At 39.8% G+C, this 27372-nt stretch overlaps 1 protein-coding gene across 2 annotated transcripts; it reads left to right on the plus strand.

Moving 5' to 3' along the window:
- LOC149266792 (uncharacterized) lies at positions 1 to 27372 on the plus strand. Of its 2 annotated transcripts, none has more exons than XM_089430908.1 (2): positions 1 to 1869; positions 26627 to 27372. In XM_089430908.1, the coding sequence occupies exon 1, from the start codon at positions 65 to 67 to the stop codon at positions 1730 to 1732; it is 1668 nt and encodes a 555-aa protein (XP_089287034.1). In that variant the 5' UTR covers positions 1 to 64; the 3' UTR covers positions 1733 to 1869; positions 26627 to 27372. The 2 variants fall into 2 exon arrangements, with proteins under 2 accessions (XP_089287034.1, XP_089287030.1); XM_089430904.1 differs by lacking the exon at positions 26627 to 27372 and adding an exon at positions 25989 to 26492.

The raw sequence follows: 27372 nt of genomic DNA on the forward strand, positions 1-27372 counted from the left end.
AACTCTTATTTTAAAATTCCGACGTCCTCCGCGGGTTTACTTTGGCAAAAGCTACTCACGAAGGATGGATCAGCCGTCGCAGCAATTGGACTATGAGGAGGAAGACAGATATTTGCAGGTTCAAACAGAAACGGAAGAAACGATCGCTGAAGATGAAGAGGAAGATTACGAAGACCTATACAACGACGTCGATGTGGGTTTCGTCAACCCTCCGGACCTGGACCTCGAACTGCCGGTTCCAGAGAATCGAACCGCGGCCGCCGAATCCCCCGTGCCCGAACCACCGAAAGATAACCGGGAAGCGAAAGATGGGCCGCAAGGTGTTGAAGCCCTCACACAGAGAGCCGAGCGGGAGTCGAACGCGGGACCTGCCAGGATCCCGGCTTCCGCTGCCACGTCGACTCCCAGCCGGAGAGGGAATTCTGATTACGCGGAACGGGATTCTGCAGAGAACAGCGGCAGCGACGTGGTGCTATTCGTCGGGAACCTGCAATGGTGGACCACTGATGCCGACCTGGAAGCGGCGCTATCTGAATACGGGAGGGTGAAAAGCATGGAGTTTTCCCAGGAGAAGGCCTCCGGTAAGTCCAGAGGGTCTTGTGACGTTGAGTTTTATGATTATGCATGTGCTCGCGCTTGTAAAGAGGGTATGAACGGTAGGGTTTTCGATGGGAGGGCGTGTGTGGTTACCTTCAAAAATTCAAGTAAACCTAGACAAATGAGGGATGGAATGGTACACAGGGGCAGGGGTGGGAATCACCAGGATTCACAGTCCAGGAGAATGGTGGATGGCAGTGGTGGTGGACAATTAGGCAGTGGAGGCGGTAGAGTAGGTAGTGGTGGGGAAGGCGGTCGCGGGCGGTATCATGGGCGATCGAGCAGAGGTCCAGGTGGTCATGGAGGCCAAGGCAGGGGGCAAGGTGGACAGGGTAGGGGACAAGGTGGACAGGACAGGGGCAGGGCTGGGAAAGGCATGGGAGGTGGTCCGGGTAGTGTTAGTGGAGGAGGGCAGTACGGGCAGGTGTATCTCGGTCCGATTGGAGGAGGGACAATGCGGCCACCGATAAGGAATCAGGGATTTGATCTGACTTTCGGCGGACAGATGGGCAGGGGGGGAGGAGCAGGAGGAGGGGGTGGGTATATGGCCTTTGCTGCTCAAGCTTCGCATGCTCCGCCTCATTTTTCAGCACTTGTTCATTCTTTTTCACCGGTTGCATCGGTCGGTATGGGCGGTGTGTCTCCCCATGTCAATCCGGCTTTCTTTGGTCAAGGAATGAGTGGCAATGGAGTGGGAATGGTTCCTAGTGGCAGTGGAATGGAGGGCTATCATGGAGGGATGTGGACAGATTCTGGATGGGGAGGAGATGGGCATGGTAGAAGAATGAGTGAATCGGGCTATGGAGAGGGTGCAGGATTGGAGCATGCTTATGATGAGAAAAACCACGAGAGAGGAGGCAGGTCCAGTGTTCAACGGAAGAGAGACCGCAGCACTGAAGATGATCGAATGGGTCCTCCTGAAAGGAGATACCGGAATAACAGGGAAGCAGACTGGAATGTGGGAAGAGATAGTCATAGGGAGAATGAAAGAGATGGATATCAGGACCATCGGGAGAGGGGTCGTAATCGGGAAAGCGAAAGGACTTCGAGGTCAAGAGGCAGGTCCCATGCTATGGAAGAAGCAGACCTGGATGCCTTTGCTAAAGAAGCAGATTATGAAAAGTGGCGACACTAGGGGCATGAATGCATTCCACAATATTTTTTGCGAAAGTGGTATTCTTCTTGGAGAATTTTGCTTCATAGCTAGAAAAACATGGGATTTGTGAATCTCCTGAAGCAGATTGCAGTAATGTTTGGCCAGATCCAACAAAAGTAAGTTTCATATATATTATGGAAAGTAGGCATCTTAAGTTTTCATTTTTTAAGAGCAAAAATGGTCATCTTTTGCTTATAATTTCTTTCTCTTATACTTTCTATAACCAAATGACCAAAACTAATTGCAAATTGATATGCTTATTACTGTTTTTAGTAATATTTTAAAGTATGATCCCAAAGTTACCAGGGCCATTTTTTATGCCATTGGCTAATTATTTATGGTAAAAATATCTTCAAAAGAAGTGCAAGTGCTTTTTCACTAGAGATTTAGGAAGGATATACCGGCCTTTTAGAAACACAAGAATTTGTGGAATATTTCTTGCCGTTTATCCAGGCTTGCTTTTGTATTTACACAGTTTGCAATGATCATATTTTCTTTTGAAGCTAGGAAAATGTTAATTGATAATATAATCTCATCTCTACATTTTTCAGTATCTGATGATAATATTTAGAGGTTTGAACCATACCCGTAGTTATAAAGTGGACATCTTTCCTTCCTTTTGTTTTGGGTGTCTGATGCACTGTTTAATTTATATGTTGTCTATGTTGGATAATAGTATCATGGAGGTAGTGAATGTATTCACTAATTGTGCCATAACAAGAGATAGGCACTGGCACTTTCTTTTTTTTGTGAAGACGAGCTTCTCGAGGATGTGAATGAACTTATTTTTGCAGGGTTTAAATCTCTATACTTTTTTGTTGCCTAGTGTTTTTCTCTTCTAGAATTAATTTTGGTAAAATCTTAAATGGCATGAGAATTTCAATTGAACAATATTTTTCAGTTCTAGATTTGCTTTTTCCCATTTCACACTAGATCCTAGTTTAATTATGCTTGTCTTAGAGGTAAATTGTAAGTTGTAAAACTTGTTCTTTTTAATTGCCTTATTAAAGTTGCTTCTTGAGAGTATTTTGGTGGATGTTATTCTTGTTGTTGAAGCAAACATTCTCTCATTTGAGATTATTTTGGTCCATATCATATTTTGATTAGTTTTAATTTCTTGTATGTTCTATGGGAATACTATATTCTGGTAATTAGTATATGTGTGGGTCCATGCATAAATATATGCATATTCTATGTATTTTGCACATATGAAGATCAATGTAAAATCTATTCTCTTATCTCGCTGTTCTCCATATGTTTGTAATCTGGATATATACATATCTAGAAATGCAATTTTAGAAATTTGGGAAATGGGTTGACAAATAGATAGACTACCAATAATGGTCTGTCCCAATGTTTTAAAAACTGGAACCGATGATCGGACCGGTCCACCTAATGAATTGGGTTTTGAACCAGAGTTGGTCGAACCGGGATTGGTCAGGTCTAAACGAACCGATTTTAGAAAAATACATTAAATAATTAATTTTTAATGAAACAAAACTATTTTTAAGATTTAAAACCATGATTCCAAGTCAATAGAGACAAAATATGCAAAGTTTGCTCATTTATATACCATGTAAAGGTGAATATATCAAAATGGCAGCGAGTGCAATACATATCATTGACAAAATACATAAGCAATGAGGCTCTAAATGGCCTATAAAGTCCAAAAAATTGCTGCAAGTTATATGAGGCCATTGGCCTACTACAAGTCTATAGTGTACACATGATCAATCATCAACTTCATCACCACTACTAGACACAAGATCATCATCAGGAGCTACATAGACATCACTTGGTTCAGAGTCTGAGGATGCCTTACTTTGATCTGCAAACTCAGTAGCAATGCCACCAAAGGAAAGGCAAAGAACTAATGGAAGGCACTAGTCGTGTAGGTCGACAAACTCGTGCTTCCATTAGGTCAACTACTTTGGTGGCATTGCTACTGAGGTTGCAGATCAGACTAAGGCATCCTCAGACTCTGAACCAGGTGATGTCTATGTAGCTCCTGATGATGATCTTGTGTCTAGTAGTGGTGATGAAGTTGATGATTGATCATGTGTACACTATAGACTTGTAGTAGGCCAATGACCTCATATAACTGGCAGCATTTTTTTGGACTTTATAGGCCATTTAGAGCCTCATTGCTTATGTATTTTGTTGATGAGGATGCCTTAGTCTGATCTGCAACCTCAGTAGCAATACTCTTCAATGGAAGAAATCTCTTTTTGCAAAAGAGCTCCCCTCAAGTCATGCATACTAGGGACTTTGAAGCCCTTTCCTGCAGCTATAACAGAGTCCCACATAGCTTGGTAATAAGGTGAGCGAGCAACATTAAATGGCATATCTCAATCATACCACCATCTAGCAATGTATTGATGAGAAGTTTCTTTGCATTGTTTTTTCAAATGTTGATCCAAAGTGGGTTGACGATTTGGCTGGGAGGAAGTGGGATTAGAAGAGGCAATGTTGGCAGAGGATGAGAAATAACTTTGGATGTTTGTTCTCTTTGTTCCTTTTGATAGTTGGCCAAAAGAAGGATGAACATAGTGAAATGGGTCATTGGTGGAAGGGATAGAAGAGGAGTCTTGAATCTCATAATCTTCATACCCACTCTCTTTCATGGCTTCTAATAATTCTATCTTCCTTGCAATGTCATCTTGGATGGCCTTCTCCATAGCCTTATCCTCATGAAATTTTTCAAGCTTGGAAAGGTATTTTGCCCTAATAGGACCTAATACTGCGTTTGGTGCATCACATGCCTTTACTTGGCCTCTTACCCCAGCCATGTGTTGTTTCAATATAAGAATACCCCCACCTCTAATAGATTTATGGCATAATTTGCATATCATTTTTCCATCAATCACATCACAGTGAGCCCATGCACTGTCCTTTCCTTTTGGAGCCATGTTTGCTTGAAATACTTACAATTTGCAAAGAAATCTGCCATTTAAAAAAAATTGCAGCTGAGAAACATGGAAAACGAAAGCTAAATTTAGGAAAACAAACACACATGTACCCTACAAAATTTGATAGCGTAGAACTAGAGATTTGATAACATAGATGATAGAAAGTTAGAAGTTTATAACACAAAAAAATTTAATACATGGACAATAGTCAAATGAGGAATTTTCAAGTGAAAACCCGTACATGGAAATGCAAACTAGCTTCCTTAGCTTTCTCTTGAAGATGCCAACTCCACTAACAACTCCAAATTATCTCGAAAATAGCTCCAACCCTAACTCCAAGCCTCCAAGATGACTACTACAACAAAAACTCAACACACTCCAAGCTCCCAAGCAAACTCACAAATATTCCAAATGAGATGTGTGAGACAAATGAGAGGGAGAAGGGCCTTTTAAAGGCTTGGAGAGGGTGTTTTTGGAGGGAAAGGACCCTTACTTTCCCTTCAAAACACCCTAAGCACCTTGGAAAAATTGGTGTGTGGGTCCTCTATGGTCATGGCAGGTAACTGACTGGTTTAGGACCAGTTAGGGCAAAAAAAGGGGAAAATGATGGGTCAAACCGAGTTTTTAAGCCGGTTTGACCTGGTGGGCTTGCTAATCGGCCAGTTTTTAGAACATTGGTCTGCCACCCCCAACATGTAATCTTTCTTCTAAAAAAAGATAGATAGATTGCAGTGATCAGGAAGGAACAATAGCAACCAAATCTCGCTTGTGCCTAGCAACAAAAATGTTCTGTTAGCTAGGTGAAGCATAGTTAGACCAACAATAATGAACTTTCCCCCCTAACTCATCATCCTTCTAAAAGAAGCTGGAAGAGATTTGATTGGGTTTGACTTGGATAAAAGGAGCACATCATCAAGAAGGTCTAGATTAGTCTTGGAATGGTATTGGTCTTGGTTTGGAGGTCTTGGAATTCATCATTTGAAGAATCCAGAAGAAGGGAAGAGATTTGTGAGTTTTCCTCTCAAGTGGAGAGGTTTTGGCCTTGGCTTGCAACTTACATCTTGTGTTCTTGTGTATTGTTGACCTTGTTTTGGTAGCTGTTTGATGATAAGAACAATACAATAATAAGAGAAGAAGCTAATAAATAAGTAAAAATACATCACAAGCAATCATTGAGTTTAAGACAAATCATTCTTATTGTAGCCCTATAGATTTATCAACATGGTATCAGAGCTAAGGTTGAAAAAGGGCACGATGAAGATCACTACATCCTTGAAGAAGCCATTGGAGCAGTTCTCTATGATGGCAAACCACCTCAAGCAAGGCATCAAAGCCTTTTGGAATCTCCTACTATCTATAAAGAATCGTATGACCTAGAATTCCACTACAAAAGATGAAGGGTTATTCTCAGCACTTACAGGTATGTTTGAAGATGAAAACATATGGGTAATTGACAGTGGGGCATCAGACATATGATAAGTGAGCATAAGCAAATAAAGACCTTATTAGGAGGAAAATCTTCCTACTCAATTGAACTTGGTGACAAGAAGAGCTATATTGTAAGAGGAATTGGATCAACATCGCTAGAGCCGGAGAATGGAGGAAATATTCATCTCAACAACATACTATTCGTATTAGGTTTGCAAAAGAATATACTATTTATTTCATGTTTAGAAGAGTGGCTTCCATAGATGGAAAGGTTGTGGTATGGGACAAAGACTCTAGCATCAATAATGCAAAATTCATTGGGATTAATGAAGGAATACTCTACAGTTTGTCGACACCTCTCTCTCAAGCATTGGTTTACATTGAAGTAAGTCCCTGTGAACTTTGGCATCGAAGGTTTGTGTAGAAAATCCTATAGTTTCACAAGCTAATGCAATGTACTATAGCAAAAGACAAGAATCTACTTCTACTTTCAACCAACGGAAGCCAATAGATCGATGGAAACAATAATAGCAAGAGGAAGATAAATCAATGGCACATAACACAATAAATATCTGGGGAAAGCCACGACTCAAAACCCCACTATCTATATTGCATTAAATCAAAAATCCAAGATGATAATACAATGCATGTTCTCACAAGAACAATCCCAATACTCAGTATAATCAATCTCCCAACTCACAAGCAAGCTCAAGCCAAACCTTAACCTCTTCTGTTTCTCTCTAAGCCCCTATTTCCTTGCAGCCCATCTTAAAGGGAAACCAGTGCATCTAAAACTGCGCAATCCCTTCTAAGTTCAGTCACTGATTGCATGCACCATCTATAAAAACTATACAACTGATAGTACACTGTCCCTGCACTCTAGTCTCAACTGGGTCTTTCTCAGAATCGACGTGCATGAGTTTCTGATGAGGGAATCTTCAATTAACTGGAGTAGCACTAGTTAATGCATTAGTGCACCAACTGACTGTTAACTCACTATTAGTTCCTCAAACAGTTTGGATCTAATTTCACTGAACTTAACTCAGTAAACTGCGTTATCTAGTTACAACTCACAATTAACTCATCCTGGACCCCTATAATATAGGGAGAACATATACACAACTTTAGAAAGACTTCCAACTCGAAATTTTCATTCTAATTAAGTTAATTAAACTTAATTAACTATTTACAAGTTGCTATGAGAATAGAGTTCGATCTTAATTCTCAGTTTAATTCAAGGACAAATTAAACTGAAATTTCTGGATTCTATTTTTATCATTTCTTGTTGCTATTTTCAACACCCCCTCTCAACAAGAAAGGAATTCAACTCGATCTCGATCTTGAACCTTTGGAATGTTCTGCATGTAACACTTCTCTCTAGTGTTGTTGCTCCAACAACTCTAGAAACAAAAAACATCCAACTTGAATCAGAATAATGCCTCTGTTAACAAAGTCTCTTACTGCTATTGCCTCTGTCGACTGAAAACTCTGCGCTTCTGCTGACTCTGCCTTTCTGCATTGTTGTCAACCCTTCTCTGCGCTCATCAGTATCTGACTGCTCTAGCCTCTGTCACATCGATCTTTGATTGCATATATCACCATTGATTCCTCCTGCTACTATTTTCTTTGGGCTCCCGTAGCAAGGTAAAATCCATGAGATAAAACATCTCAATGGACCCTACCCAATTTCAGCCCTCTTGGAACTATCACTTCACATCGTCCCACCTCACACCTGGAGGTATGGCTGCATGTGATCCCTCTGCCCACCTGGCTCGAAATTTCCCCTACTGGAGGTCTCTTGACCTGTGCACCGATCTATTTCTTTTGTGTAGAAACTCCTATAGTTTCACAAGCTAATGCAATGTACTATAGCAAAAGACAAGAATCTACTTCTACTTTCAACCAGCGGAAGCCAATAGATCGATGAAAACAATAATAGCAAGAGGAAGTAAAATCAATGGCACATAACACAATAAATATTTGGGAAAAGCCACAACTCAAAACCCCACTATCTATATTGCATTAAATCAGAAATCCAAGATGATAAGACAATGCTTGTTCTCACAAGAACAATCCCAATACTCGTTATAATCAATCTCCCAGATCACAAGCAAGCTCAAGCCAAACCTTAGCCTCTTCTACTGCTCTCCTTGCGCAATTCCTATGGCTTATTAGCCATCTTAAAGGGAAACCAATCCATCCAAAACTGCGCGATCCCTTCTAGGTTCAGTTCTTGATTGCATGCACCATCTGTACAACTTAGAAAATTATACAACTGATAGTTCACTGTCCCTACACTCTAGTCTCAACTGGGCCTTTCTTAGAATCGACATGCATGGGTTTCTGATGAGGAAATTTTCAGTTAACTAGAGTAGCACTATTTAATGCATTAGTGCACTAATTGACTGTTAACTCACTATTAATTCCTCAAACAGTTTGGAACTAATTTAACTGAACTTAACTCAGTAAATTGAGTTATCTAATTACAACTCACAATTAACTCATTTTGGACCCCTATAATATAGGGAGAACATATACATGACTTCAGAAAGACTTCCAACTCGAAATTCCTAAGCTAATTAAGTTAATTAAACTTAATTAACTATTTACAAGTTGCTATGAGAATAGAATTTGATTTTAATTCTCAGTTTAATTCAAGGACAAATTAAACTGGAATTTCTGAATTCTATTTTTATCATTTCTTGTTGCTATTTTCAACAATTTGGACACATTCACTACAAAATCCTACCAACTCTAAATTCAGTGGTGAATGGCATCATTGAACTCAAAGAGGATCATGAAGGAGTGTGCAAGGGATGTGCATTGGGAAAAATGTTAAGAGACCATTTGGAAGCAGTGCTTCAAAGTCAAAAGAAATCCTAGATCTCATTCATTTTGATGTTTGTGGTCCTATGCATAAGGACATGGAGCAGCCAAAGGTATGTTCAGGTAAAGTAAGAAGCCTAAAAGATATTCAGGGTATGCAACCTACATAACTTAGTTAATCGAAGCAGAACCACCCACCTTTGAAGATGTTGTCAACCATTAAGAATGGAAAAATGCTATTAATGAAGAATATCAATCGATAATAAAGAATGGAGTTTGGGAAACTGTTCCTAGGCTTGAAGACAAACCTATGGTAACTTCCAAGTGGCTCTACAAGATTAAGCATGCAACAGATGGAAGCATTGATAAATATAAATCAATATTTGTGGCTAGGGGTTTTTCCCAACAAGAAGGCATCAATTATGAAGAAACATTTGCACCTACAACCAGGTATACAACAATACAATCATTGGTCTCTTTGGCATCATCAATGGGATGGAACATCCATCAAATGGATGCCAAGACAACATTCTTGAATGGTACCATTGATGAAGAAGTCTATATAGAACAATCTCTGGGATTTGAAGTGAATTATAGAGAAACTCATGTTTGTAGGTTTAAGAAGGCACTTTATGGCCTTAAGCAAGCACCAAGGGTTTGGTATGCTAGATTGGACACATATTTGCAAAGATTGGGCTTCCTGAAATGTTTCGCTGATCCGAATCTCTATATGAAAGTTGTGAAGGATGAACGAATAATCATTCTTCTATATGTGGATGTTCTTCTCATGACAGGTATGGAAGGTCGTATTCAAGAGTGCAAGAAGCAACTTGCAGTATATTTGATATGAAGGATCTAGGGCTGATGCACTATTATTTGGGGTTGGAAGTGTGGCAAGGACTTGATGAGATATATCCAGGTCAAGGTAAATTTGTGATTGAGGTGCTGAAAAGGTTTGACATGATAGATTGCAAACCTATGACAACCCTTATGGTCACGAATTTGAAGAGGCTAAGAAGATTTGATTATAGCCCTGTGGATCCGATAAGGTATAAACAATTATTTGGCTCTCTGATGTATCTGGTGAATACTTGACCAAACATTTATTTTGCAGTGAATATTCTCAGTTAGTTCCCGATAGATCCCAAGCATGACCATTGGATAGTAGCGAAGCATATACTGAGATATTTGCAAGGAACAATCTGTTAGTGGTTGAAGTATGATAAAAGGAATGATGTCCACCTGATCAGATTTACAAATTTTGACTGGGGAGGCAGTGAGATGGATGGGAGAAGCACTATTGGAGGATGTTTTAGTTTGGGATCCTCCATGATATCCTGGATGAGTAGAAAGCAAGAATCAATTGCTCTGAGTAGTGCTGAGGTTGAATACATTGCAACCTGTGAAGCAACCAGAGAGGTTGTTTGGTTGAGGAAGCTGTTGTCTGACTTGTTTGAAGGACCAATGGACTCTATGTTGATACATTGTGACAACACTAGCTGCATAAGATTGTCTAAAGACCCAGTGTTCCATGGAAAGACAAAGCACATAAACAACAAGTATCACTACATACGAAAGTTGGTGCAGGATGGAGTGTTGCAACTACAGTATATCTCCACCGATGAGCAAGTAGCTGACATTTTGACAAAATCTCTTCCTAATAAGAAGCTTGTGTATTTGAGAGACAAGCTTGGATTGGTTGATATATCCTCCCTAGTTGAGAGGGAGAGATAGACACACCATTCTTGTCTTCACTTTGTGAAGAAAGAATGGAGAATTGGGTAAGCATCTGGTTTTTGATACTCTTTGAGGTAGGACATCCATGAGGTAAGAGTAGTTGAAGATGAAATTCCTTGAGGATGTGTTATTACAAGATAGTAATTGTCCTAAAAGGACATACCCTGTGAACACTTGGGTGGGGTATGTGCCTTGAGAGAATGACGATGGTGTCTATCAATCATTGGTCTCGCTAGAATTGTGCTTTGATCTTGTGGAGAGATAGAGCTGTTAGTCAAGGCCTTGTTATGTGATAATGCTCATTGGTATGATGCAAGGAAATAAGATGAAATGATAACTTATGAGATTGCTTACCAATTTGATTCTTCTTATGATATCTCTTCAGTTTGAGAATGTCCAAGCACCATTAAAAAATACCTCCCTAGTTAAGAGGGAGTGTTGAAATGTGTAACTAGGTTCGCTCTTCATAAATATGAAATGTACTCTTGATTCTTGTATGTTGTAAAAACAAAGAAAATTTATTATTGTTATTTTTGTAGCATGGGTTTCATGCTCAAGGTCTTTTTATTTAGAGGTCAAGCACCCATTGAGTGCTTCTATGGTTTGTCTTAGTGTCAAGAAGTCATAGAATCATTGTCATATGTAGAAGACCCCATTGGGCACATTGTGACATGTAAGAAGAATAATTTTTGTATTTAAAATGGTCAAAAATGACCAAGTTAGCCTCATTAGGGCATGTCTTCTTCCTATGGACACTCACTCACTTATCATCTAAGCGAAGGAGAAGCAGAAGAAGGATGAAGGATGAAGGTTTGGGTTATTTCTCTCTCTCTCTCTCTCACGCGTGCAAAGAAGGAAGGCTAGGGTTTTGATGTTGTAGGTTGAAGTTGAGGAACTTGAAAAAAGAAGGTCAAAGAAAGGACTATTAGGTCACCTACAAGCCCTAGAAGAAGAAGCAACCCAAGCGATGTCAAAGGAAGCTTTGGAAACCCTAGAATTGCTCACACGTGTGGATGTAGTAGCTATTCCAGGGGCCAAAAATTTCAGACCTATAGTGGAGGCCGAAATTCTGTTGCTGGGGTTCAAAGTTGTGTAGCTGGAAGAGATTTGACTTGGTTTGACTTGGATAAAAGGAGCACATCATCAAGAAGGTTTGGCTTGGTCTTGGAAGGTTATTGGTCTTGGTCTAGAGGTCTTCGAATTCGTCATTTGAGGAATCTGTAAGAAGAGGTGATTTATGGGTTTTCCTCTCAAGTGGAGAGGTTTTGGCCTTGGCTTGCAGCCTACATCTTGTGTTCATTTGTATTGTTTATCTTCTTGTTTTGGTAGTTGTTGATGATAAGAACAATACAATAATAAGAGAAGAAGCTAATAGGTAAGAAAAAAGCAGGGTTGCAGGGGAGCGTCCCCCCCACGAATCTGCTCTTGACCGCTCCCCCTCATAAAAATCGCTCTTGTCAGCACCGGAAAAGGAGGTCGCGCGACCAAGTGAGAGGGGCAATGCCCAACGATAGAGAGGGAGGGAAAGGGGAGGGGGAAAAGTATAAAAAGACCCTCTCCACTCCCATTATTCACAATTTCATCCATTGGAGAGAGCAAGAGGAGCAAGAGAGAGTTTGGAGCTTGGAGAGAGCAAGAGAGAGGAGCTTGGAGGAGCTTGCAAGGGAGATTGGAGCTTGGGATTAAAGGCCAAAGAGGTAGGATATACACTCTAATCTAGCTTTTTTTTGTTAATTTTTAATTTTATTTTAATTCTTATTTTCATTGCTAAATAAAAAAAAATTCTCTATTTCCCATTCCCATTCCTCCATTTTTTCACAGACTCAAAACTTCAAACATTATGTCTATATGGCTTGGCATTTTCTTCTTCTTGGTTCCTTTTTTGGTTATTATGGTGTTGGAGAGTAGAAGGAGGGTTGATCATGATGAAGAAGAGGATGAAAAATTGGGTTATAGCAGATTTGATGAAACCCTGGAGAGGAGTACCTTGGTGAGGAGGAAGAGAGTGAACATGATGAGGCCCCAAAAACTAAACAAGACCAAACCCCATTGTGGAAATATGTTTCTAGGCTTGAAGGAGGGAAAGGGGGTGGAACCACTAAATTCGCATGCCCCCATTGCAACAAAACTTACACAGGTTCATACACCCGTGCTAGAAAGCACCTTTGAGGGAAAAGACCATGGGATGAAGATAAACCAATAGGAATCAAAACTTGTGTAAGAGTGTCAGCAACAGATAGAGCCAAATACATAAGGGAAGAAGAGGAAGCCCAATACAATCTAAAAAATCAAAGGGTTTCTTTGAACATAGCTCACAATCCCATCAACATGCACAAAGAACTCCTTCAACATCCTCCCATGGCAGTGGATATGGAGGCACAAGAACAAACATCTCTTTAAGGCGTAGAACCATATAAGATTTCCTTGACGAAGGGTGTAGGAATGATGTGATTTAAAAAATTTAACAGTTTCTCTATGCATGTGGGATACCATTCAATGTTCTTCGCTCACTTTATTGACATGAAATGGTTTTTGCCATAAATGATGCCCTTAATGTTGAAATTTGGTACCGGAGGACAGGTGGTTCCCTTAGGCTTTGATCTTTGGCCTAGGGAAAAGTGTCCAAAAGAATTTAATTTTTCTCCTAAAGTGACTTTATAATTTTATAAAGTTAAATCTAATTTAAAAGCGACTTTAAGTGATAAAGTTACTAAGTCTAATTTTAAAGTGACTTTTATAAAGTCAATGAAAAATTAGAAAGGAAAAGTGACTTTGGAAATAAATGACTAAGTGGGTCTTTATTAAAGTGGGGTGAATTAAAAAATAAAAAGTGAGATTTAAATGAGCATTTAATCTCAGCCATTGATCTAAATCTATTTCAGCCATTGGATTTAGAGATCACCCAAAAGTCACTTGGGTCACCCAAAAGTCATTTGGAGTTATATTAAGGGAGGAAAAGGAGGAAAAGATCACATTCGATTCAATTCTTTCATGAGCAGATTGGGAGAAGGAGAGCAAGAGAGCAAGAGAGATTTCTGAGCAGGGAGGAGAAGGAGACAGCAGCTTGGCACACATTCCAAGGCAGCAGTTGAGCAGATTTGTACCGCTGATTCAGCAGACAGTGAAATGCAGATTTTGGCATGATTTTCGAGGAGAGGTTTGCACAAAAATCGAGGATCAGTTTGCTGGTTTTTCTACACGCAAAACGAGGGCCATACAACAGCATTTAATGCTGAAAGTGGGCACGAAAATCGAGGAGACCGTACAACATTTATTGCTGTAATTTCTAGTTTGCTGTGAAGCATGGGAAAAGAGATAAGTTGTAAATTTGCTTGCTGATTTTTTGCTGAAAATTTCTCACTGTAAAAGGCAATTTTCAGAAATAAAGAAGAGCTCTCAAACTGGTTTTCCCCAAGAGTTGTAGGGGGTTTTTTCAGGGTCACATTGACCAAAAATCTCAGTGTTTAAATGTGTTTTAATGGTTGTTTATTACTGCTGATTTTTATTTCTGCAATTTCCAACATTCTGTAAAATTTCCAGAATTTGTGTTTTCAGCAAATTTATTTTTTTCAGCTTGTTAAATGTATGGTTATGGGAAAGGGCATTTAACTATATGAGAGAAATAAGGAGAAACTAAAAACCGGGGTGGGAAAACAGAAATTTCTACACTTAAAGGATATAAGAGCCCTGGGTATGACAAGGCTAGAACTGTTGGACTTGATCATGAAAAAGCAAAAATATCACATTCTTTGAATAACATGACAAATTCTTGGATTGGGCATGGGGTGTCCATTGTATTTGATTGATGGACAAATTTAAAAGGCAAGCCATTGATAAGTGTTCTTGCTATGTCTGTTAGTGGTGCCATCTTTCTTTGAACCTAAGTCACCTGACACGGGGATTTGGGATTCGTAGGATTCGAGATTCGTGGTGTCGGATTCGGACAGGTTGACCCCCCAGAACATGACACGTAGGATTCGTTATATATTATTATTTATATATATATATATATATATATATATATATATATTAAAAATTAGATATTTCTTACACAAATTTTAATTAATGATACAAATTTATTGATTTCAAATATAGATCTTCATATATAGCTATTAGCATGCATAGTACATACAAAATTCAAATACATGTCAATCTATTATCTATTTCTTATGCTTGGCCCTCTTGCCACCACGAGAAATGTCTACAGTCTAATTTTTTAGTCTTGTTGGAAAATCAGGATCTTTGTCATTAATATCACCCTCTAAGCATTAATATCCAGAGGTATCTTTGTCATTACCTCTGTATTTGTATAAGGATCTTTGTCATTAATATCACCCTTTAAGCATTAACATAAGATAGAACAAGCATAACATGTCAAGTCAAGATTTTGTTTGAGTGATGCGTACATTTTTAGGAGTGTCATGATATAGGAGTTCGACAACCAATGTCACTAACATCAAGGTACATAGAGGGATTGGTGCTGTTGATTAAATACGAGTTCCATACCCTAATACATGACAAAATTCATTGGAAACATTGCAATCCCCCAATCCTAAAATCTTGAAAAACTGATAAGTCTGCTGGATTTTGAATGAAATCTAAAATTCTACTTTCTCCATATGAAATCCAATGAGGCTGAAACCACTCTCAAACATCCTGAGTCATTTCATGGTAATGTTAAAAATTTAAGTAAAAGTGACATTCTCCTTGATCTTCATTTTCATCTTTTTACTTTAAGAATTTAACATTACCATGAATAGCATATCAATACTAGGGCCTAGATTTGATCATTAAGCTGCCAAAACGCTTGCCAAATGAAAATATTCATCGCTGTAATGACCAAATGCAGCCTTTTCATACCGGCACAGGTCACTTTTGCTGCCAAACGAGTCCTGGAAAACAGGACACGCTGCCAAAATCGTGACATGCAGTCGGATTCGACATGTCAAAAAAGGACATGACGTGTCATTGGTTTTGGACACGAATCTGGACAGAATCGCGTCAGACACGCTGGATTCGGGATTCGTGGGGCCTATAGGAAGAATCCGGTTATCTAGCTTTGAACATATGGTTACTCAGAGAAGTTCAAGACTGACATCAACATTGCAAAACCATTACTTGAATGTATTGGGCCATACAATGTCATCCAAGTCATCATTGACAATGCTCCTAATTGTAAGGCAACAGGAGCAATTATTGAGGATAAATACCCCAACATATTTTGGTCTGGGTGTTTGGTTCACACAATGAACTTTCTGATGCATGATATTATTAAGAACAAAAACCAACAATACAAATGGATTGGTTTATTTGTGCAAGAGAGGAAAATAAATGATAAAATTTATTTCGAAACATAGCAATACCCATGGGATTTTCCATAGTCACTCAAGATTGGAGTTGTTGAAGATTGCAAAGATTAGATTTGCTAGCTATTACCTCACCTTCAAGCGCCTTTTGAAGGTAAGAGAGTCATTGGCTAGCATGGTATTGAGTCCACGTTGACAGGGATTAAAGGACAGGGCTACAAATGCAACTGATTAGCAAGGTTTTTGAACAGGTGGAGGAGACCGCTCTTGATGCTATGTTTTGGGCATGTGAGAAGCAAGTATTGCAATTCGCCAAGCCCATTTATAACATGATTCGTTTTGCAGATATAGATAAACCGATGAGTGGGGAGGTGTATGAGCAAATGGATACGATGTTGGGGCAAATAAAAGATATTGTTCAAGAAGATGATCCCAACTTGTATACACCGATTCACAATTGTGTGTGTACATGCTGGAATAAACTTAATGTTCCACTACATGCCTTGGTGTATATCCTTATTCCAAAATACTACTCTTCATTTTGGTTGGGCCAACCTGCACCTGGGGGTGGGGTTAGGATCAAACCCCATACAGATCCAAAGGTACTTAATGGATATATGGAAGCATTAGACAAGTTGGTACCTGACAAGGAGGAGTGTGCTAATCTGCGTCTTGAATTAGGCAGATACTTCAGTTGCATTGGTTTGTTTGGTTCTTTGCATGCAATGGAAGATAGAGACAAATTTGAAGCTCTCATATGGCGGCATGGGACTTGCCAAAATTGGAAAAAAAGTTCTCTCACAAGTTGTAAATAATTCTTCTGCAGAGGGGTGTTGGAGCACCTACAACTATATACACAATGTGAGAAGAAACAAACTTAATGAAAACCAGGCATAAAGCTTGGTTTATGTGCACTATAACTTGAGGTTGTTGAGTCATTATTGTGATCTGGCTTATGAGGTTCCAACATTTAAAATTTGGGACAACCACCCAGAGGATGATAATTTGGAGGATGGCACTATAAATCTTGAAGAATTGGAAACAGAACTTATGAGAGATGATGATGAAGCAACAACAACCATGCCACCCCTACCATCCAGTAGCAATGCCAATGCTCGAGTTCCAAGTATTGTTCCTTTGCTGCCGCCGCCTCCATCTACATCCTCATGTGGAGGGCATGTGCCTTTTGGTTCTGTTCGTGCGACTGTGCGGCAGGAGACTCCTAGAAGACCACCTCGACCTGCTCAGAAATTAGACATTTCTTGTGGCGGCAAGAGGAAGCCGTAGATAATAGATTTATTTGTCTTTTCTAGTTTCTAGTAGTTTTATTAACTGTTGACTCTTTCATATATATTATGATATTTTTTGTAAACAATATATCACAATTTTATGTCTGAAGCTTGAAGTTGGCAATTATAACAATATATCACAATTTAAGTTTGAAGTTTGAAGTTGGCAATTATAATTATAACTCATTGGTGCTGCACCTGCATGTTTTATGGACCTTATATATGCCCCAATAAAGTCTGTGTACAGTCATAAAAAACAGTCCTTTTATAATTTCACTTAAATCTCAAAATGCAGTCCATATCTAGTCTTGCAGTATTAACAATTAAAAAACAAACAGCTATAGACCTGTCACTGTTGATTTCAAAGAACGTAGTCAGACTTAAGAAGGACACAAACAGAGTTTGGTCTCTTCTGATTGCTCATAATCCAGTCTCAGAACCTTGAAGAAGAGACAATAGAATAGCCCTCTCCGATTTCCTGAATCAAGGTACCTTCAGGAACCTGTCTTGCCTCCTTGGACAGAGCATCTACTTCTCCATTCAGCTATTGATAAATATGTTTGTAAAAGTTTTTCATCTTCAATCTTCACCAAAAGTCTTGAGAGTGAAATTGGAAAGTTGAATAATGCCTGTCATCTAATTAGTCACCAAACTGGAGTCCCCCAAAGACCTGAATTTTCTTGACATTTTCTGAGCACATTGCATTAGTAAAAAAAGATCCATAAGTATTGCATAATTGCTTGATTCTTCCCTTAGACCAGCCTTGAATTTTACTCTATGAGTCTCAGTAAAGTACAAAAATCCACCTGCACGACTGTAAACTCCTAGCGTTCCCTGTCTTGCACCATCAAAAATACCCATGCTTGGAATTTATCAATTTTTAGAGGCTGTATACATGTTGGACTCCTTTTTTGATCTGATCTCAGTGGTTAGACAGGATGGATGTGATCTGTGATAGATTATTTTTTTGAAAATCTGTGAGTTCCTAGCTAACCAGATACCCCACAGAATCAAACAAGGCAAAGCCTTTATAGTCCTTGGGCTCCATTTTGTTGTATCATTCTTTTAGACATTCTTCCACCATTTCACCTGCCCAGGAATTTTAAACCTGTCCTCTTGTGCATAATGACACTTTATGATCAGGTGTGAGGTAGTTTGGTTCTCAACAGACCCAAGACCTTGCCTAGATCTCTTAGATAGTTTGTTACTCCATTCTTTATAGCATACAGATTCCAGGACCTTTCCTAGATCTCTTTGTAAAACATCCCATAGAATATGGCCATAGTTTTACAATAGAATTTATTTCGAGATTACTATGGGTGTGAGATTTGTATCCCCACTTCTCACAGCATTAACTTTCCAATGCTGTACACAAAAACTTAAATATGAAGCCATGCATTCCCATTGTGTTCTTTGATTCTTTTGCAGACTTGATGAAAAACACAGCTAGTGCAACTGTCTACGTCCAGTGTTTGAGGGCAAGCATGAAAACATTAAATTTGATACTGTCATCACTGGATGTTACGTTGTGCATATGAAGAGGGTACCAAGGTCAAACAAACAGATGCAACTATGGGCATTCTTCATTGTCAAACCAAATTTTTTTCCCATTTGGATATGTCTACGTGCATTGCAGGGCTGATTGAGATACGTAAGCACTGAACATATCCAGAATCTTCCAGATTAGCACTGCCAGCGTTTTTGTGCACCAAAGAAGTGGCTCATTCAGATGCTGAACACTAAATATAGCAATTTTAACCTTAGCAGACTCTCACACATGCAATCTTATCTGGGAGGCCTGCTGTGTGTCTCATTGCACCACATTCAACTTCTCCTCGGGGGAACATCAACTGATCTCATCTACTTATCTTGATTTTTTACTCTGGAAATCTAATACTAACCGCCTTGTTTCCCAAATTTGTTTCATCCCCATTCACATTTTGGTTGGATTGTCTGTTTCATACATGTTTCTTACGTTTTCCTGCGGTTGTTTATTTTCAACCCATTTTCCTTGAGGATCAATATGCTGAGCTTCTCTCTCTTTAGAAGACATACCACGATCTGTTGGTACTTCAAGAGATTTAAAAGCAACCTATTCACAAATGATTTCTGGTACACCCTCATTCATAAATGGAGTGGCAGCCTTGGGCTTAACTTTGATACTGCGGTTTCTCCCTCCCTCTTCGTTTTCATACTGGGGATTAAGATATGTACTTACAGTTGACCAGTTATCATGCTCATTTTTGAACTCATGTTCTGTTAAATTGATTCCAGAAGATAACTTGCTTTTATAATTTTCTTCATTCGCATTGCTGTCTTCACAGTTATTTAAATTTCTTGGAGATTTTTCCTGCATACATTTTATTTTCAAGATTCTTTAGTCTCTGGAGACTTTGAGTGTTGTTTGAAGTTCTTCTGCCATGCGTTTTAGAGGGGGTTAACCGTTAAACACAACAGAATATTTGTTGTGGATGCATTTTTTGGTATTATCAATCTTCAACAATTTTTTGAATTACCATAATGCAGGGGCTGAGTCCTTAATTTTAATTCTTCACAGTTCATTTCATATCCTTAGGTGTTTAATACCTTGGGTATTGCATGGGGTAAAAATACAACACAAAAACCAAAGGTGTTCTTCCAAGAGAAGCTTGGCCATTGTCTGTAATTTGAACAAAATAAAAACTAGACTGTTCTCAAGGTAACAAAAAAAATCATGCATAAGATAAGATAATATCGTTCTATTAATTGTTGAAAAATGTAACTAGGTTTGGTCTTCATAAAATGTATTTGTGAAAAGAATTTTTATTATTGTTACAATGACTTATTAAAGCATGGGTTTCATGCTTGGGTCATAGAAGAATTGGAAGCCTAAATGTGCACTATATGTGTTTTTCCATGTCTTATGCAAGTTTCCAATCGATCTAGGTTGTCCTTCATTCTTCCTTGGTTCCTTTGCAAATCATTAAGAAATGCTATAATTTAATTTTCTTCATCATGCTTTTCCTTAAGAATTTTCCCCAATAATGTTTTTAGCTGTCAAAGTCCCCATTGTGGACTCCTAGGATTAATAAAGAGTCGTTAGAGTCATTGTATATTTTATGAGACCCTTTTTGGGCTTTCGAATGATGTAAAAAGAATTATTTTTGAGTCAAAAACGAATTATGTAAACTCCACACCAAGTCGGCCTCACCTATATCAAGGCAATGCGACTTCATTTGAGCATCTCACTCTCTCACACATAGTTGGATATCTAGAAGCTGGAAGCTGGGAAAAGTGCGAAGTTGAAGGGAGAGTCTACAAGGAGTGTGAGTTTGGTCAAGGAGGAAGGGAAGAAGAAAATCGAAGTTTTGGTCTCTCTCTCTCTCTCTCTCTCTCTTGTGTGGCCTAGTTTAGGAGATTGAAGTCTCCTTGTCAAAGACAAAGCCGCTATTGATGTTGGAAGCTGCCAAGTCGAAGTTGCTAGGGTCAAAGCTATTGTTGATGTCGGAAGTTGGCAAGTTGAAGTTGCTAGAGTTGAAGCTATTGATGCCGGAAATTGCCAAGTCGAAGTTGCTAGGGTCGAAGTTGTCGCTGATGCTGAAAGCTGCCAAGTTGAAGTTGCTATGGTCAAAGCGCTGCTGGTGCTAGGCCGAAGGTTGAATCGAAGGAGAGGTTGGCTTGGTGTGGAGGAGGTCTTTGTCTAGGTTGAAGAGTCTCAAGGAAAAACTATTGAAGGAAGAGATTTTGATTGGGTTTTCCCCTAGATAGGGGTTTTTCCCTGGTAGAGTGCCTACATGTTTTGTCTTGAGTTTTGGTGATCTTCATGCACACATAATTTGGTAATTGGTTGATGAAAGATAATATAACAAATAAGTAAAAGAAGCCAACATAATTCACAAGTAACTAACAAGATAGAGAAATCTAACCCTAATTCCACTAGAATTGATTTCTCAACATTAATGTCCAACAAATGACAAACAAAAGCAGGTCAATAGAACTATAGTAGTACATCCAGTGCCAATGCAAAGTGGAAATGCCATAAAAAGAAAGATTTATTAATGTCCTTGAGTGACCGCAAAATTAGGTCAGTGGGACTAAGAAAATACATTCGGTATAAATGCAAGATATGTGGGAGTGCAATTGCGACTACATTGTGACTCCAAAGCTAATAAGACTAAGCTATGACTAAAATAGTGCCAACATGAAATAGAAATACAAATAGAGAATGTATAAAGTCATATGAGATGACCATAAATGAGATTTGTGAAGTATGTCTGCTGTTCGACTGTGCAATGCCACAGAAGAGAGGGGGGTTGAAGATGAAGCCAATGGGATCAAATTCTCCCGAATCTTATGGTTGACGACGAGGGAGGCGAGCAAGGCAATTTCTCCCTATCCTTGTCCCACAGAACCATTAGGGAATCCAACTGCGTGACCCTAGGGGGAGTAGATGTGTTGCTGCCACTAACAATTGAGGTTGAAGGGAAGAAGCTGCTAATAATTCTGTGTCTATTGTGCTCTGTCTGGGAGGAGGTTTAGTGGGTGGGAGGCTCCCTGCGTTGGCTCTGCCTCAAACCATTCCCTTTGACTCTCTTGGGGGGGGTTGCAGAGAAACTTGAGGTCTCACCATTCTCCCATTTGCTGCAAACTGAGACTCTGCCTGTTGTTTGTTGATGTGTCCAAGAGTTGAGATCTGTATGGAAAGATTTCCCTGATAAAAAGGTTAGGCATCTCTAGTCCTGGTATAAAAAAAAATTAGAGGGGGAACCCCTAGAGTCCTTATAGAGATAGTGGAAACATCCGTTGATCTCATAGTAAACAGGGCACCCAGAGATGAGGTGCCACGCAATCTTTGGTTCCAAAAGATGGCACACCTGGCAATTTCTGTCCGATTGGGGAATATGATGGTCAGTCTCAACTCTAAGGTGATGCGAGCTAACACGAAGCTGCCCCAAGGGTATCTTGAGAGAGTGTATCCAGTGTCGGTATGATAAGGCCATCATGCAGCGCTAAGAAATGCTCCATATAGAAAGACATCTTTGGACCAAAGCTAGTAGGAGGGGAAATCCATGTGACTTTAGTGTATAGCCGATAGATATCCTCTCTGATAGATTGGTTCAACACTTGTTTAGCTGGTAGAAGATGACTCAGCACATCGAGAGAGAATCTGAATGGGGGAAGGTGCCATGGGGAAATGGCCACAAAGTGGAGTCAGGATGCCTTCGAGAACTACCCACGTGCACGAATTGTAGACTGGTCTGAAGCGAGGGCCTCCAAGGAGCAAAGTGCTAGGTAGGGGTAACGTTCTCTCCCTGCTGCCAAGTCCCCGAGAGATCTGACTCTGTGAAGGAAAGAGACTATGTAGAAAATGACCTCAGGGCAAAATGGATGGGCACTGAACTCTGCCTGGATGATAGGTTGTGAAATTGTACATTTGCATCTTATGATGCATCTAAGAAGTAAGGTATGGATTCTCTCCATCTGAGCCCAATCCGTCTGTATGAAGCTTGCCCCCCAAACCTCAAAGCCATAAAGGATTGTAGGTCGAATAATCACGTCCATGAAATAACGTTCTCTCCCTGCTGCCAAGTCCCCGAGAGATCTAACTCTGTGAAGGAAAGAGACTATGCAGAAAATGACCTTAGGGCAAAATGGATGGGCACTGAACTCTGCCTGGATGATAGGTTGTGAAATTGTACATTTGCATCTTATGATGCATCTAAGAAGTAAGGTATGGATTCTCTCCATCTGAGCCCAATCCGTCTGTACGAAGCTTGCCCCCCAAACCTCAAAGCCATAAAGGATTGTAGGTCAAATAATCACGTCCATTAAGTGGAGTTTGGAAGGGACATCCTAAAACTGACTCTAAAAGCATTGTCTCTCGATAAGGGCAAGGGAGCCATACCTTTTGTTGAGCCGAGTCTGGAGGGCTTGCCTCATCCCAAAATGAGGCCCTGTGAACTGCACTCCCAGGTAAATGTAAGATGAGGTGATCTCAATCTCTTCTCCCTGAAAATAAAAATGCAGGTTTGTAAGGGATCTCTTTGATGCATTAAAGGTCATAACCTTGGTTTTGCCCAGGTTGACCTTCAATTGTCAAAGGTCGCAAAAATCGGCTAAGGCATCTAGTTGCCTCTGCAGGTCCTCAGGGGTAGAGGCCAATAAAACAAAGTCATCAACAAAAAGGAGTAGAGAAATCAACACCTATTGGAGAAGGCAATCGTCCCCTGCTTCACACCAATGGTACTCTGAATGAAGTTTGACAGGCCGTGAGCCAATTTCAGGTGTCCAGTAACAGACTCATACAATCTCATGATGGCTGCCAAGAGAGTCTCAAAATCCCAATGTCACAGTTTCTGAAAAAGCGCCTCCGTTGGCACTATCTCGATTGCTTTTCAGAAGTCAACAAAGCAATTGTAGACTCTCGAAGAACGATGACGGGCCTCCTCAATGATGGCTCGAAGTGTAAATGTGTGGTCAATCGTCTGGTGGTTTGGATGGAAACCTGCTTGCCATGTGGCTCTAAGATTTCTTTGTTCTAGTTTGGCGGAAAGCCACTGATGTAGAATTGTGGCATAAAGTTTAGAGAATGTGTGACCCACCATAATAGTTCGGTAGTTATTTGGATCAGAAATACTCCCTGACTTGTGGATAGGGTGGATGATGTGTTTGTTCCAAGCAGGGGGAAAGCCTGAGCAGACCACATGGTTAAAAAGATCAGCAAGATAGGACTCGAGGGGCTTACTACCATGCTTTAGGAATTTTGCTTGAAGGCCTTCTTTGTTAGCAACTTTGAATTCAAAGCTCTAGTTGCCCTCTTGACGTCTAGTTCGGTAAAAAGGTGGCATGTGTTGGGGGGGGGAGAGACGTGGATTGGGGGTTGTCCGGGAATGTCATAGAGGGAGGTAGTATGTGAAAATAAGGCCATGGAGTCCAATTCAGGGGGGATGGTTCGATGCCTAGGGAAGAGGGTACACCAAAAGGTCTTGGGGAGCAACGAAGGGCCATGCGAAGCTTTTGTCTCCTTTTAGGAGAGAAATATACACTTTTTATGGTGAAGGAGTTTACGATAAGCTGTTTGGAGAGAAGGGGAGGCAGAGGGATCCTGTGTGAGGGCAATGCGAAGTTGCTTGTGGAAAGCTTTGCAATCCTCATCATACCACTGATTCATGGGACAGGAGCTAGGAGTGGGCTTACGGGTGTTCTTGTGAGTCGAGTGGGGATAGGAGTCCAAGGCAGCTTTCGCGATGGCCTTGGAGAGTAACTCATATTTGGCTGTGGCAGTATCCAAGGCTCTAAAGTGGGAGATGGGAGGGAGCAGTTCCTTGAGACAGGTAGCATAGAAAGGGGCAAAATCCCTATCGAGAAGGAAGGTGGTACGGGGGGAGGGGTAGTGAGATGTTTTGGGAGATGGTAGAGGTGGCAGGAAGAGGGGGAGTAGAGAGGAGGAAAGTGATGAGGGCATGATTTGCTAGAGGGACGCGGGAAATGGAGAGGTGTTGGATATGTGGGAGAAGATCATAGGTGGCCAAGATATAATCCGCTACATTTGCGCCCCCAATGTGGGGAAAACAGGTGAAATCTCCTGAGCCAGGAAAGCAGGTGAGTCCGTTCATGATCAAATAACCCATGAGATTCACCCAGCTGCAGGAGATGTCTCCCGTAACTTGTGAGGGTCCCAAACTCATCCCGTGATCTGTGAAGACCAACCGACTCTGGTTCTGTCTCCTGGAGGCAGAGAGCGTCATAAAAGCAGAAGATGTTGAGATTTAAGAACAAGCTAGAAATTAAGTGCTAAATGTCTAGCTAACAGATCATAAAATAAGATGCTGGAACTCAAAAAATGCTAGAAACTGAAAATCTTGGTACTGAAAAAAGAGAGCGGATGTCAAGGCCTGCTGGATCTGGTGGCCAAAGATGAGTGAAGGGACTGATATGCAGGCTTGCTGTTGGAGTCATGCATTGTGAAAGGGTCAATACACTGGCAGATGATATCCTCTGGGGAGTGACTGGGACTGAGGGGGCATGGCTGTATGATCCAGGGGGAGCACAAGAATAGGGGAGTTCAGCTCTCCTAACATTTGAGGCCAAGGTGAAGAATCTCCATACAGAATATAATTTATCTTTCTGTTGTTAAAAAGTTAAAAACCAGTTCATCAGTGTTTTTCTGGAATGTACATTGCCCAGAGTTGTAAGAATGATTCCAACTTGTTTACGATCTTTTCAATTTGCGTTGGACAGTGGACTATTTCAAAGATGCAGCAAAAATATATCCACCTGCATTTTCCTTTGTTTCCAAATCCTGTTGCAAATCGGTGATGAGAACTGCATTGTCTCTCCGAACCACCTCACCCATCAACCTCTGACTTGACTTAATATTGCTTCTATCTTAGAATTGTTCTTAAAATGCTTTTGCAGTATTTGATGTCATGCTCTTTACGGTATTTTCCTTTTTGAGATGGTTTGCAACTTTGTACTTAATATTTTTGTATTTTGGTAGGTTTAATTGTGTGTTTGTTTTTAAATTGTTGTGGAGTTTTATATATTCGATGATCTTAGATGTGAAACTCAGATTTATTGCAAGCAACTGGCAAGTAATGTATGTCTTTGATGTTTAATTTCTCTGTACATATATTTGCTTTCTTAATGTTGCAAACAAATGGTTATTATTCAGCAATTTGGGTAGTTCATCTTCATAATGTATTTCGTATTAAGGAGCTCAACAGCTACCCTAAATATTCAAGCATTTGGGTGTTTGCAGTCTTGCAGTAACCTAAGCTGGGTATTGTGATGGATGAAGCAACCTCCTGCATGTAAATCCATGGACTATTGTTGTCGGATAGGATGACTAAATGAAATGATACATATATTATTTTAGATACAGGATCATGCGTACTGTGCAAATTAGATTTTTGATTTCTAGGCAAGGGAAGGCCTTGGTGGTTGTTGGAGTGATGTGCCCTTTTGAAGCATTGACTTGGAGTCTGGAAATTGAAAATCGACTAGACTAGAGATTGATTCTTGATGATACTTGTGCATTGTATCTGTATTTCTATTCTCAGTCTTTTTCCTAAAATGGTGGAAGATATCATCCCCACCTACACTGCTATACTGCTATACATATAAGTCATAACTAAATATTTGTTGGTTTCTGTAAATCCATCATGTGTAATATGGAATGTAAGAGTACTAGTTTACTTTAAACAGGTTGACCATTTTGGCTCTGGTGTTATTAAACAATAAAAGATGTTATGTCCAGACCCCATCCATGCCTGTATTCTAAACAAATCCTGCATCTTCATACACTGTATCTAAAGTGCAAGAATGTATATTGTGATAAGATTAATATAATCTTCTGTATTATACAGTTGACCTGTTTGTATTTATGGTTGGTCGTAGTTACTGGAAGCATTGTACCCATTTGTTCGATTGGACGATGTGATGCTGAACTGTGTACTGGCAACACATTAACAAAGTCTCTTTTTTCTGCCATCTCATATTGCTGCCGAATATATTTTGGTGATATCTCTGTTTTGTAATCAAGTTTACCTTGAACGTAAATCCTCTATCTCTACTGGAGTTGAAGAGAGCTTTTATGGGATCATGAGACCTGTTGTCATTATAAAGCTTTTTACCAGTGCTACTTGCTTGACAAGCTAGACTGTATCAGAGAAAATGCATGCTTTTAGAGATGCCTATTTAATCAAAGAATGCATACCTTGATTGGTGGTGGTGACTGTATTACTTATCCAGTCACGAGTTTTTTAGTTGTCTAAAGCAGGATGTAAGCTGTAATATCCACTGTATTTGTTAACCACAATGGTGATGAAGAAGCAAAGTCATGCATATGGGTCCTATGTATAAATTGTTATATGGAACTTGCATAAACTATGTTATATAGAACTTGCTTATTTAAATGGCTTTGGCAAATAGAAGCTGTCACATATATTTCACAAAATTCCATATTAATGTGTGCTCCACGGCACAAAAAAGGGGTTTTACAGAAATTGCCTTGATGATTGGGCTGCAAGCATTTATTATTATTATTATGGGTTTTCATTTCGGGTTGATGCAAACACCAGCTCAAATCCTGGGCTTTTGGTTGTGCAAGACATATAAGGAGATTCAATGTTGTTTTATTATTA

This window comes from Pinus tabuliformis, chromosome 6 (assembly GCF_031772625.1).
Source record: "Pinus tabuliformis cultivar Carrire ecotype Pingquan chromosome 6, CPIR1, whole genome shotgun sequence".
In the NCBI taxonomy this organism is placed as follows: Eukaryota; Viridiplantae; Streptophyta; class Pinopsida; order Pinales; family Pinaceae; genus Pinus; species Pinus tabuliformis.